Source organism: Phalaenopsis equestris, unplaced genomic scaffold (assembly GCF_001263595.1).
Source record: "Phalaenopsis equestris unplaced genomic scaffold, ASM126359v1 Scaffold001078, whole genome shotgun sequence".
NCBI lineage: Eukaryota > Viridiplantae > Streptophyta > Magnoliopsida > Asparagales > Orchidaceae > Phalaenopsis > Phalaenopsis equestris.
This window is the reverse complement of record NW_018165517.1, coordinates 154,971-169,573: the sequence shown is the minus strand read 5'-3', so window position 1 is coordinate 169,573 and position 14,603 is coordinate 154,971. Positions and strand designations below refer to the sequence as shown.

Here is a 14,603-nt window from a genome sequence, read left to right as displayed (position 1 = left end):
TATATATATAGCATGAGCTTTTTAGCATAATCAATAAACACTTAATTTTAAGCAGCACATAAGCAAATAGAAGAGAAGACTAACAAGCCAAGATTTAATTTGCAATAAATTTAAACTGACATATATTTAAAAAGTTATATATATATACACTTCACCAACTAACTAAATTTAGAACCTCTCCCATTAACATGATAATAGGAGGATAAAGATCTCTAATCCCAGCTTTCTAATTCATTTTGCATGCATGAGATTGATTTTTATTTTCTCAAAATCATTATGATTTTGATCAAAAAACAATCATAATCATCCAAAGTGGATTGGATGGCTGAGATTTGGGAACTTCACAGTCTAATTTTACAATCTAATTATTAAAGATGAACTGATTCCCTCAAATTCACCTATTTACATTCATTTTCTCTGAAATGTTGCTCTCAAGTGAAGAGAATAAATTGCCAAAAAATGGCAATTATGCTTATCCTATAGTATTTATATTTACATACAGTGCCACTGGATCCCTCCTGTGAATCAATGATGCTGAGAATATTTCCTTTGCGCTTGCTGCCTGAAATCAGTGTTCTTTTAACTGCAAAAAATAAGACAAATGACATCTAAGATTATGCGTTACATTGTTGAAGGTTTATATGGTCCAACGGTAACATAAAAATTAGAGCTGATCAATTATAGCAAAGAGCACACATCAAGCTCCTAATTGCAAATTTGGCACAAATAATTATCTTTAAATTGCAGAGAGACTATTTTTAGTAAAATAAATAAATAAAAATTGAATTCAAACAATTTGATTAAATCTTGGCCAAGTCTTAAAATAGTTGTGTTTCAGGTTTGTCATTTCTGTAATATAAGTTTCTATTGGCTATCAATATATCACAAATATTGTCAAGCAAACATAATATTTTTAAGGAAGATTTAAATACATACCATTCAATTCCTATGTATTTAAATATCTAATACCAAAACTTTAATTTTTACATATATTCCCCATTATCTATGCATAAAAATGTGTATTTCACTTTTGCAAATTTAAAATAGTAGATTTTTTTATATGATGTGAAAGAGTTGGGTGTTATAAATATGAAAAGTAAAGTTTAGGTGTTAAATGTGTAAAAACATAGGAATTTGATGGTGTGTATGTAAATGCCTCATATTTTAAAAGCTATCCTTGCTAAAATTTGAGCAGGATATCCAAACCTAAACATTATCCTAGTAGTATGCTTCAAAACCATGATCTCTATGTTAATATGAAGGAAATATAGTCTTTTTCATGATGAGAAACTGTAAGTTAATCAGAGGTTAACTGCCTTAATTTATTTTTAACTGAAGAGCTTAAAGCAGAAATGATGCTGAAGGTTGCTTAATTGAATAATTTTGAGTTGAACTGAATTATAATGTTTCCATGCATAAAAAATGATAAAAATTTAAAAAATAAAATAAAAAATAAGCTGTAACAGGACAACTGAATTTGATATCCTGACCTGAAAATCCAGTCAGCAAAGGTGGCAACATGAGACCATGTTTGTATCTCAATGATGCCACCATGCTTTACTCGCTTAGTGCAATCTTATGGTAGTTAGAGAATTCATTTTTATAAGCGGATACCTGCATCAGAAAAAAAAAAATCAATTTTATAAGCGGATACCTGCATCAGAAAAAAAAAAATCAATTTTTTTGTTAGATATTATGAAAAATAATTCACTTTTGAAATGAAGCTCATATTCACTGAAAGGCACTGTTTAGTATCTTGTGTTAGGCAGGATTTAGCTTTCAAATTCTGCCACAGGTTATTAGGGACTTTAAAAGTTACTATTTTGATAAATGTTTCAGCTTCATTATTGGCTAAATCCAAAAATTGTTAAAACTCACGGCCAAACTATCTAAAAGATTTAAGAATTTCTCAATCTCAACAATCTATCAGGATTTAGCAAGGTTTAACTACCTGCATGCTCATAATAATGAAATTTCTGTAGGTTTAAATTCCATATTTTCAATAGGAAAGTCTGTACAGACAAATTTAACATTGAATGCACCATAATCAATTCAAAAGAAATTTAAAAAGGTACTAAATTTTTGCTATCTGTTAAATGATTGGATTTCTAATTTCTAGATTACCACCATGAATCCTGCAAAAAAGGTTCCTCCCCAAATTTCCGTTTTGAACTTTTACTTTCAAACTCAAACTCAGCTAAAAATCAGGAGACTAAAGTTCCCATCTTGTAATAGTTCTTAAACATATCAAACTGAACCAGAGAAAAAGGAAGTTATTTTATAACATCTACCAATAATTTAAAGTAAAAAGAAAAAATAAATCTGAGAAAGTTAGAAAAAATCATACCGCCTCAATATCAATCTTGTACACAAGCAGCTTTCGTCTCTCTCGACAGCTGATCCTATAAGCAGCCATCACATGAGCCATGGCGAGAGCTAAAGAGGCCAAGAACAGGGCTTCCACTGCTGGCCCTTCCTTCTCCCCAAACGAAAGCAGCTGCCTTTTTCCCGGCACTGCATCAGCTCCAAACATAGCGATCGCTTTCATGGACACAAACCCTGCAGAAATCGACGCGCAGAGGGTCGCCACTCCCAAAAACAGCCCTCGCCCACCACAGAACAAATAAAAACCTGGAAACAAAGCAAATTTTTTGTCAGCGAAAATTCATCAAACAGTTAGCAGTCATTCCAGCCGCTCACATACTTACACAATATGACCATGGATCTTGTTACAGATACAAGGGGCAAGTCGACCAGGGAAGCTCGGTACCGATAGCTTCTAATTTGGGCGGCATAGTCCGAGAAGGAGAGCGCTGGGCCGCTAGCGGCGGCGAGGAGGGCTGACGGGAGGAGGAGGTCGAGGAGAACGATGAGAAGCGGAGGAGCGCAGGTGAGGAAGAGAGAGGCGAGCATGTTAGCAACGAAAAAGAGGATCTTGGCCCCTCTCCATGCACGGCTCCAAAATCTCTCCTTTTTCGAATTCATGGCAGTTTACTCTTCTCAGAGAAGGAGAATCGAGGCGAGGAAGACGATACCAGAGGTCGGGGGGGCATCGATGGGAGATGAGACGGCGGCGAGTGAAAGGGGAGATAAATGTTGAAGGAAGGACAGCGGTTGGTTGCGAATTTTCTTCTGCATTCCATCAACGGCTCCGCAGCCGCGTGAAGGGGGTTAATTTTTGCAGTCCAAGGACGTGTGAGCCTAGTCATGGTCGCCGACGTTGGTGGAGATTGACGGCATCTGGGGCCCACAGAAGCTTCCTCCATGGTGAAGATCGGCTCCGTGAAGGGAAAAGGAGGCTCTTTCAGGGGAAAATTTTACAGACGGCCGGACACAAATTAAGCCGTTTATAAAATTTAAAAGATCTCTTTCACACATAAATTTATAATTTTTTTAAAAAAAGGCCTACTAATATAGTTATAAATTTATAATTTATGATAAAACAATTTATAATTTATGACTATTTAATAGTAGTATGTTATTTTATCAAAAGGAACAACATACTATTATCAAATAGTCACAACCCTAAATTCTAAACCCTAAACCCTAGGCTCCGTATATTAAATTTTTTATGGGTTATGACTATTTGTAGTAGTATGTTGTTTGTTTTACACATCATTTTGAGCCCTAAGTAAGAAAAGTTCTTGTAATTAGGTGGTTCAGTATTGAATTCAAATGTATTCGGTAGATCGCGTAAGGGATGGAACTTTTGGACCGAAGAAAAGAGATTCAAAGAGGGAGAGAAAGAGAGAGAGGAGAGAATATGAGGCCTTTCCCATGTCGGGGTGAATGGGGGTTGTTCTTCAGGGCTCTTAGACCCATTTTATTTCACTAAAATAATTGAGTTACAAGAGGGGGAATAAAATTTCTCATTTAAGTGAAAGGACCCTCCTATTTATAAATGATAGGGCCAAAAATAAATTACAACAATACCTTTGCTTTGAAGGGGTGAGTACAAGATGTTTTGGGTATTCTGATCTTTTTATCTGAGTCGTTGGATTGTATTGAGATCCATACATACCAATTTTGAGAATGTGATAAGGACAATGAAATTTATAAATCAAACAAACCACATATATAAATCGCTATTGATACTCTCTGTTAAACGCTCTATTCTGGTATCATTTGCTCCATCTGTTGGATGGTATGCCCATTACTACTCGTGAAGCTTATTGCCGCCGAGTGATGAATCATCTCAACGGTTGAAGACGATCATTGTACACCCATCGCGGAGCTTGTCATTGTCGGATGGTGATTTATCTCAAGGGTCAAAAAAGATCTTTGTACGCCCCTCATGGAGCTTGTCATTTCTTAGCGGTGAATCATCTCAAGAATCGAAGGTAATCACGCTACACCGCTCACGGAGTTTGTCGCTGCCGAGAGGCGAATAATCTCAAGGCTCGAAGACGATCCCTTTACACTCCTAGGAGAGCTTGTCTCTGTCGGGTGGCAAATCTTCTCTGAGCATAGAAGTTGTGTTCTAACCTTTCACTTGCATGGGTCCTTGGTAGTCCGGTCAAACCTCCGTCTTAGATTAGGTCCCCTCACTATTGGAGAATACCGCTTCGACTCCACTCCGGGATTATTGTTGTCATATCCTTCACAGAGACTATGGCTGATGTGCAAACGTCCGACGCGGATTATGAGACTTGAGCTTGTTGAAATGAAAGTCTCGTGACTTGCCCTTGAGGGTGTTTTACCCAATAGATGTCTATGGCGTCGTAACTGACGTCGCTGTCAATTTTACTAGCTGGGTTCGAGTTCCCAGAGTATCGACTGGCCACCAGCATGCATGGACGCCTTGACCTCGCCATGTTTTAACCTGATCTCTCACATATATATACAAAATATTATTATGTGCATGTATCATAGAGTATACTTTGAAGAAAATAAAATGCTTATACACCAGAAAAAGGAGCTATGGATTTTAACCTGACATCGAAACATCCATAAATTAATTTATACATTAAGGACAATAAGATGGATCCTTTGTGTGCTTATGATTATTCAAAATTGCCTAAAATAAACTTCTAGATACATAAAACAAAATAGGTTTAAATTTATGCATGTAAATAATAATAATTCTATTTGTCTAAAACACTAGATATAAAAAAAGTTTCGTTTGAAATATCATATACCCATAAAATCTTCATAAATCAGTGATTTGCCTATATTCATTTGTATATTTCACTTTATATATTGTTTATATATTTATATATTTGAAAAAAGAAGTGAGTGGTGTGTATGGTAAATCTTCTTTCTTTTATTTTATTTTATTTTTATTTTTACTTTGAAAAAAGAAGTGAGTGGTGTGTATGGTAAATCATCTTTCTTTTATTTTATTTTATTTTATTTTTATTTTTAGGAAAGAATTGAGCAGCATGCAGGTAAATATATAAATGAATAAGCATTTACTATATATATATATAGGCACTGTATATATATATATGAATATGACCGGCATGCAAGGTCGATGAACGTTGAAGCGGTTGGCCGACAGTTGGATTTAGCCTAGCTTTTGTCAGGCTGTCTGTTTGGATAAAATAAAGTCACAGATTCGTAAGTTACCTTCCTCATGGTTTTGGGTTGGAGCAGAGTGGCCAACCGGAGCGGCGATGTGGCCGAATGGCGAGAAGACGAACATTTGGACGGTCTTCGAGGTAGCTGCCAACCAGTTGATATCGGTTGGTGAAAATGTTGGAGCCGATTGGTGAAGTGGTGGTTTACTGGTGAAGTGGCGACCGGCCGGAAGAAATCGACTGTCAGGGAAGGCTCCTTTGAGGCCGTGTGGAGGAGGCTCTACAATGGCTGCCATTTGGCTGAAAACAGATAGAAGAAAATGTTGGGGTCGGTCAGTGAAGTGGCAGCCAATCAGAGGAAATTGAATGGCAGGGAAGGATCCTCAGAGGCAATGTGGAGGAGGCTCTACATTGTTGTGCCTTTCGATGAAGTGGAGAAGGAAAATACGTCAGTCTTCAACACGTTTGCCCTAGGTGCTTGATGATGGTTGTCTCACAAATAGTCAGGGAGGGACTGTGGATTTCAACAATACATTTCTTATTATGACTTTAAACATTGGAGATGAGCATCTTCTCAATGCCACACGACAGGTGAGAGGAATTTTCATGCGGGAGAGAGGACCGGTCGCTGAGGGGCAAATAAATGATTAGTGAGAAAATTGGCCAGGATACCGACGGTGTAGTTTTTTGCGCAATAGGGAGGTAGAAGCATAAGAAATCTCTAAATCTAAAAGTGGGGAGCAGATCTACAAAAAAAAAAAGAGGAGATGAAGTTTCTTGGAGATCGCCAATTGCAAGGAATAAATGTAGTGAATCCGCGGTTGTGCAATTTCCCCTTGTGTGCTTTTTGTTTAAAGTGTCTCTATAAAGGGATTATTCTCGGTATTGCTCATTTTCTTGTTGACAACACTATCCACGCTCACCACACATTCGGAGCATCAGGATCGTATTGAAAGAATAAAGCATTGGGATCAATGAAAGATGATTGATCGGAGCATCAGGATCGTATTGAAAGAATAAAGCATCGGGATCAATGAAAGATGATTGAGAGAGGGAGAGAGAGAGGGAGAGAGAGAGAGGGAGAGGAGAAGATGAGGATTTCCCCTGTCGGAGCGAATGTAGTGCTCCCCGGGGTTCTTAGATCCATTTTATTTCACTTAAATAGTTGAGTTATGAGAGCAAAAACCAAAAACACCATTTACATGAAAGGGTCATCCTATTAATAGATGGCAGGATGGTCAAAATTAAATTACAACATTGCTCTTGCTTTAAAGGGGTTAGTACGGAATTTCTTAGGTATTCTGATCTTCTTATCCGAGCCATTAGATTGCCTAAAGATCATTACAAACTATTTTTTGAACATATATTTAATTTATTTGAATGAGTTTTCTAGTTCAATAAAACTTCTTTAAAAGTCACTTTCATAGAACATAAATTGTCATTTGTGATCTAAAATGACAAAAATTTGCATTTTATTAAAACAACTCCGATAGATTCTACTTTATCAAATGAAAGCCAATCTACAGATTTCACAAGGGTTCCAAAAGATCATTGTTGAACCCTCTTTATGTTTTGCTAGCATTGGTGTTATAATGCTACGCCTTGGCAGTCGTTCTCTCTCACATAACATTCTTATCGACTCGCTCAACTTTATTTAGGGTAAACTCGCATCAACCAATTCGGCCTCCAAGTGTGTTGTGTTGACCTTCTCCGATGAGCCAATCTCCTATCTTTTGGGTGAGTCAAATCTCTTAGGCTTTGATCACCATAGACGAGGTATCAAACAAGTGTATCGTGAGTCAAATCTCTTAGGCTTTGATCACCATAGACAAGGTATCAAACATAGCTATTGATATAGCTGAAATTGTATTCAGTTATACAATTGTATTGGCAAACTTTTTTTTCTAGATGAAATGATAATGAACATAGAACTTTGGAAGATATTATAGATGAAGAGAAAAGAGAAAAGATGATAGAATTAATGTGAAACTACAGCAGCTCAATCAAATCATAATAGATACCACACCTCTTATAGGGTTAATATGTAAATTCAAAAGAAATATGTGCTAAGTAGGCAAATAACCCTTCATTACTTGTTCAATGCTCAAAATTCCAAGTAAGACAAAAAATGTTTGGTGTGATATTCCAGAAGAAGATTACTCTATTTCGTAATCAATCACATCATTCGCAACCGGGAAGTTTGCTCCGTTGAACAATGTCATGACTTCTTCCGTAAGAATCTTGTGGCCTCTGATTCTCTTCCAGAAACTTCGCTTGCTTTTATTAAGTGTATATTGGAGCAGTCCACGGCTACATTTCCCATTTATGAGGGCTATATTTTTGTTTTTTTGATAATTCTATCCCTCATAATTCAAAAATTTACACCAGAAAAAAATTAATTTAAAATAATGTAATCAAATTTTAATTTCAATCAGCATTAAAATTAATAAATTTCTTTTAGACAAATGACTGCACGTCCGGACGGCCAACACCTCATTTGCGGGTGATGTGGTGGTCGGTGGTTAGCCGTCCGGACTGAATATCTCTTATTTTTAAGAGATACAACATAAAGATCAACAAGTATTATCGGTTCCGAAGGTTCATATCCGAAGATCAAGTTATTTTTGAGCTGATCCGGCCTATCAAAGAGGTCGAGCTGAGCCAATTTTTTAAAGTGATCGAGTTAACACGAGATGAACCACTGAGCAACACTATCATTACACACAATAATATGTGTCAACCCCTTGTTATGGCTTCATTTATGTGTAAATCTTAATATTTTTAAGGCAGTGGATCATTATCATTAATGTAACCTTCTTCGTTGTTCTGATTTTGTCCACTAGAAATTTCAATTTAATGTGTCAATAATCAAACCACAAATTTTAGATTATTTACATTCTATTCTTGCTAACTTCGCCTTTCCCATGAGCCACAAGCCCTATCAACATAGCATTAGAAGACTAAATAAATATTTAAATGCTCAAATTAAATATTAGCAGTGTAAATTAATAAATTTGGGTTCCCTGAAGAAATTGTGAGTATTTTTTGCTTGCAAATAGAAAATGCTATAAATCAATTGTATAGCCAAATGTCACTAGATCAAATTCAAATTTATGGTGGGCCATTTAGCCATTTTGACGAGTTGACCATCATGAATGTTCGAGCATTAGCCGCCATGTGCCAATTACCAATGTGTTTGCTTGTTGTTATAAGGAGCTTGATTGTGGTGATCAATTATCATTTATGAGTCTTCAATTTTGTTGATCAAGTTTGATGCCATAATTTCTTTCGTACACAACACCACGGCTCCGTACCTGCAGCGCCCCTGCACCAAAAATATAACGTTGTCGCATTTAGTGCAGTTTTAGAACCCAAGAGCACAACATTGCATTGCCTGTACGCAGCGCCCCAGGGCTCATTACAACACTTATTTTGAGAAGTTCTTACTTATTGTGTCTGTGTTGCTAATCGGGATGTGTTGGATTTTCCATTTCTGATGTAAAAAAGAGAGGAGATAAGTGTCCCGAATTGTTCCAAAATGTGAAAAATAGTGAGATGTGTAATCTTGTGTTTTCAGCTATTTTCTTATTTTGTGCATTTATGTTCAAATCTTTGCTTCGAATCTCTGAAATTGTTTTCCTCAACTTCCATCTCCGAACGCCACTACGATTAATCATAACTCACCCACTCATCGAAGGTGCCAAATATGCCGCATTCCCTACGATGTCAACTTATTTGGGGACGACAACTCCCTCTGAAAATGGATTGCTCCGTGTCAAAACATCTCGAAAATAGGCCAACAAAGATGTGACCCGAAGGGTGTTATGGAAAATAAATTTCAAAATACGACAATATGAGAATAAAAATTAATAATTATTTTTATCTCAATGTTTTTATATTATTTGAAGCTTTTTTATATTATCACATTTAAAACATGGAAACAAATAAATAACAATTTTTGTAACAAATAATATTGATCTGACTTCTCCAACAATAATATATATATCGATCAAAAGTGCAATATCCAATTTGCCCTTCCGATTGCGTAATAATAACGATTTAATTGCATATCCAGACGTCTCCTGAATCGCTAATTAATTAAGCTGCTAATTAAGTATTACTGTTAAAAGTGGCATTTGAGGTAGGTCACAAGAGCTTCGGATGCTTATCTATCTGGTTGGATCGTTTGGTTAAGAGAGGTAGGAGGGATATGGGGGAGGTTGCATGGGAGAATTTACCAACATATTACCATCAATTCCTACGTTTTTACATATCAAACCCTTAAACTTTAATTTTTTACATTTGTATGTCATTTTACGAATGTATAATAAGATGTATTTTATTTTATTTTTTAAAGTTATAATGGTTGTTTTTTTTTTTATATCGTATGAAAGATTGGGAAGGTATCAATGCAAAAAGTAAAATATAGGTCTTTGTTAGATATGTAAATAAATAGGAATTAGGTGGCATCTATGTAAATGTCCCTCGCTTTACTTGTGTCAAAATATTATCTAATCCATTATTTGATTCAAATTCAAGTATACTAAAACCTGATTTGCCCATGAATCACACTTATGAAATAGAGTGTAAGTAAGGGGGGAGAGAGACAAACAAACGAATGAGTGAACAATAATCCTTCATATTTTATTCATAAAATGATCTCCCTATTTATAAGGGAGGGAGTGTAACATAATCATGTTATATTTTTTCTTCCCTGTTTTAATGAGGTCTTTAGGTATTTCTGATATTTTACATGGGTAAGTCTGTCATCTGGATGCTTTCTTGCTCCGCCACCTGGGCTTAATTGGCTTCAAGTTGGCAAGTTTAGCTTGATTGGTTGAGATCCGCTCGGTCAGATGTGTTTGGTAGATTTAGCTTCATGTTTCTAGGATGATTCTAGGGTGTCGGGCAGAGGAGAATTACTGTAATCCAGTATGCAGCTTACCCTTGACTGGAGGTTCATCAGAAGTGTTTATGGAGTATGTCATAATGAGAACTTTCAGATTCGTGAGGAGTTTTCTGGGGCTCTCATGAGGAGACAGGTGATGCTGGGATGAGAGTTAGGATGATGCTCTATCTTAATAAGATGGATCTTGATCTTCGTCTCGGTCAGCTTTTGTTTGGCCGACTTTGAATCCTGACAGAAAGAACTATAGTTGGCCAACCAGTTACTATTGTTTCCAGTGGCGTGGTTATGGGTCTTCCCTATGTAAATTGTTCTTAAATGCACTTTTGTCTTTTAGCTCATAAACATTAAAAGTCATAAATGATTCAATGATGATGATTAAAGATAGAATTGTTGATGTTTCTTACATAATCTTTTTGATATTTAGAAAGAATTTGAAAGTTCACTAATACTCTTACACTATCAAATGCATTCTCTTATAATCATATGTTGGAATATGAACCAAGTTTAAATTAATTATTTAGAGCCAATAAAAAATTAAGAAAATCTACACAAGAAAATATAAAAGAATTTATGTAAAAATATTAAGTCAATTGATGACTGCGTCATGTTGCGACCACTGTGATCAAATTCCATTATAATTTGATTATTGAGAATTACAACATTGATTTTTCTAATACAAGCATATGGTAACAATGTCTCATTTCTATTAAAAAACAGTAATTGGAGAAAAGATAATAAAATTGGGTCATTTATATATGTACCACCCAGTAATTTCAATGTATTTACATGTAAACTTTATTTTTTACATTTATAAATACCACTCAAATCTTTTATATCAGATCTTGGGATAATTACATACGGACCACTGAGTACACTGATATTTATAAATTAAACACTCAGTTGATTTTTTTAAACTATCAAACCGATGTATTTATGCATGCCACGAACATACTATCGAGAGTCTGATAAAAAGGAATAATATTGTTGAGCTTTTAACTACTCAATATTGATTATTAGATCTAAATTTTATGTTGAAAAGTTGTAAGACAAATAATATAATAAAACATTGTCATAGAATTAGATAGGGGCTCCTAAAAGATACAAGTAGAATTATTTTTATAACTTATATATTTCAACATTTGGAATGTTCATGAAGAAGCTAATTCAACGTGGGATAAAGTAACCAGCACTATTAAGCAAGTGACAAATAGATGCACTTGGAGAATAATAATAATAAATAAAAATAGTTGATGGCAGAATAGTAATATGCAAGAAAAGATAAAATATAAGAAATTTTGCTATAAGAATTTTTTTAATGTAAGAACTTAGAGAATTGAAAAAAATATAAAGTGACCCGTAGGGAGTGTAGGACTACATTTTTTTACTCAAAGAATTTTACTTATAGTGCTATGTATAGATTTGATACTAAAGAATGTTAGAAATATATGTATAAAACAACCAAATAAAGAGAAAAAATAAAAAGATTTAATTTAAGTAAAATATATTAAAGATGTAAATCAAAATGTGATTTCCTTAAAAAAAGATATTCAACATAGGTGAGAGAGTTATTTTGTTAAACTTTTAAATAAAATTTTTGAAGATACGAACGATTTTAGTGATATTAATATCATTAATAATAACATTTTTTTTTTACTGCTGTATAAGTAAAAAAAGGAAGTTAAGGAGGCTTTAAAGAAAACTAAGGGTGGAAAATCAGTAGTTTGAAGGGTAGAAATATCTAGAAGATTTATGAGTTTCTTGGCTTACTAAACTCTTTAATATTATTTTAAAAATCGAAATGATGTCTGAGGATTGGAGGAAGAATATTTTGGTCTCCATTTTTAAGAATAAAGAGGATGCACAAGAGTATACAAATTATAGAGAAACTTACTTTAAAATTATGGGTTAGGGTAATTGAACTTAGGTTAAGACATGATACAAAGATTTCTCATAATCAAACTAGACTTATGTCGGGCAAGTGTACGATGGAAGCTAAACATTTATTGAGTTGTTTGATGGAGAATTATAGAGAGAATAATGAGGATCTATATATATTTTTATTGATTTAGAAAAATCTTATGAGAAGGTTACAGGAGAAACTCTTTGGAGAGTTCTAGAAAAGAAAGGTGTTGATATGACTTATATTCAAGTCATTAATTATATTCATGACTTATATTCAAGTCATTAAAGATATGTATACTACAGTTGTTACTTCTGTTCGAACAGAAGGAGAGTTGACGAAGTATTTTCCTAATTCAGCTGTCAGTGATCGACTTTAAGACCATATATTTTTGCTTTTGTTATGGATGCTCTTACTAGACATATACAGGAGTATATAACTTGGTGTATGCTTTTTGCTAATGATATGCTTCTTATTGATAAAACTAGAGAAGAAGTTCATGAAAATTAAACTTGAATTTTGGAGGTCAATATTGGAGTCTAAAGGCCTTCATTTGAGGAGATCTAAAATTGAATACATTGAACATAATTTTGGTAACAGTAGCTCTAGTGGCAGAGTTGTAAGTATGGGTGATCAAATCATTAAATTGTGTGAACTTTTTAGATATCTCATGTCTATTGTTCAAAGTGATTGTGCTATAGATGGGGATGCTATTAGTAGAATTCAGGTTGGGCGTTGGTTAAAGTGGAGGAAAGCATCATGCCATATGTGTGATTGAAAAGTACCACCTAGACTTGGTAGAATTCAGGTTGGGCGTTGGTTAAAGTGGAGGACAGCATCATGCCTTATGTGTGATTGAAAAGTACCACCGACTTGAGGAAAATTTTATAAGATAGTGGTGAGGCTTGAAATGAATCTATTCTTGAAAAGGTTGGTGTAGCTCTAGTTACATACAAGATAAGAGTGAATCGACTTAGATGGTTTGGTCACGTTAGATGTCGACCATCTGATGATCTGATTAGGAGGGTAGATATTTAAGATTCAAGGTAAGTTAAGAATGCAAGAGGTAGACCTCAAAATACATGGGCATATTTTATAAAAATGATCTTGATCTATTAGAATTTAAATGAAAATATGACGCTCAATAGGACACAATGAAGAAGAAGGATTCATACAACGGATAAAGGCTTGTTGTTATTGTTGTGTGGTTTTACCATGAATTTTGACTTTTGAGTAAAAATCTAAAAAATGGATGAAAGAGGATGGTTGATTTGTAAATAGCAAGTTTCAAGTGGTCTATATGTACTTGTCTCTCTTTTTTTTCACTTTAAAAAGTGAAATAAACTTTCTTTTTTTTTTATTTTGTATGTTTAGCTAAGATGGCATATACGTAAAAACTGAAGTAATTTAGGTGTTAGCTCAGCCGATAGCTGCCGTTCATCGAAGGAGCTACTGGCCAGCAATGAGAAATGTTACCTCAGCCGATAGATAGCTGGTGTAAACTATTCGACGGTTGTGATCGAGCTCAGCCGCTCCAGGGTCCAGCCATATTACTATTTAATTTATTAATGCACACATTTCTGATAAAATAATTTAAGCGTATTTGAAGCTTCAAACAATAGTTGGTGAAATTCTAGCTGGAACAAATATCCTGCAAGCAAGCAATTCATTCTTTGCAGAAACTCTGTGAGATACTTCTTATTCAGATTTGTGTTGACTTATCTTTTTATCCATCCGCTTCTTACTTTTAAAAATAAGTTGGTTTAAAATTTATTATTGAATGCAAGATGAGTAGATGAATGATTGTCATTTTCTTTAGATAAATACTTCATTTAATACTAAAAGTGTGAATTAATTATATATATATATATATATACATCAAAGGAATGGCCAAAGGCTATTATACGAGCCCCGATAATCTCTCATGCACCTAAAAATTCAAGTATCACACTTTACACTCGGGAGAATCGAACACTAGATTGAAGGGGACTTAGACAAGTAGATGCCTGAGAGACAGATTAGAGTAGGCGGTATATATATATATATATAAAAGATTAAACTTAATAATGATTTGTTGTTTCCTATACCAAATTTGTACCAAATTTGCTCAAGAATTTCTCGTCTGGTGCATTGATCAGAGCTGGTGAGCAAGTGAACAAAAGAGAGAGAGAGAACAACCAAACAATTAAATAAATGCATAAGAATTGAATGCTATGTATGTAAAATTTCCGTAAAAGAAAAAAAAAAAAAACACCTTTGCTTCCCGCACGTCGAG

At 34.6% G+C, this 14,603-nt stretch overlaps 1 protein-coding gene across 1 annotated transcript; it reads right to left on the bottom strand.

Moving 5' to 3' along the window:
- Positions 1-141: 141 nt before the first annotated feature.
- Positions 142-3,327, bottom strand: LOC110032985. Its single transcript, XM_020736800.1, has 4 exons — positions 2,709-3,327; positions 2,348-2,631; positions 1,491-1,614; positions 142-583 (listed from the first exon to the last, which is right to left on the bottom strand). Exons 1-3 carry the CDS (start codon positions 2,983-2,985, stop codon positions 1,558-1,560), a joined length of 618 nt encoding a protein of 205 aa, XP_020592459.1. The 5' UTR covers positions 2,986-3,327; the 3' UTR covers positions 142-583; positions 1,491-1,557.
- Positions 3,328-14,603: the final 11,276 nt, after the last annotated feature.

Bases quoted from the DNA above. Each gene is read 5' to 3' on its own strand.
- LOC110032985 (XM_020736800.1), bottom strand. From the start codon at position 2,985: ATGAATTCGAAAAAGGAGAGATTTTGGAGCCGTGCATGGAGAGGGGCC. The intron at 2,632-2,708 runs GTAAGTATGTGA...CTTTGTTTCCAG, and splicing joins AAGATCCATGGTCATATTGT to GTTTTTATTTGTTCTGTGGT. The intron at 1,615-2,347 runs GTATGATTTTTT...TTTCTGATGCAG, and splicing joins ACAAGATTGATATTGAGGCG to GTATCCGCTTATAAAAATGA.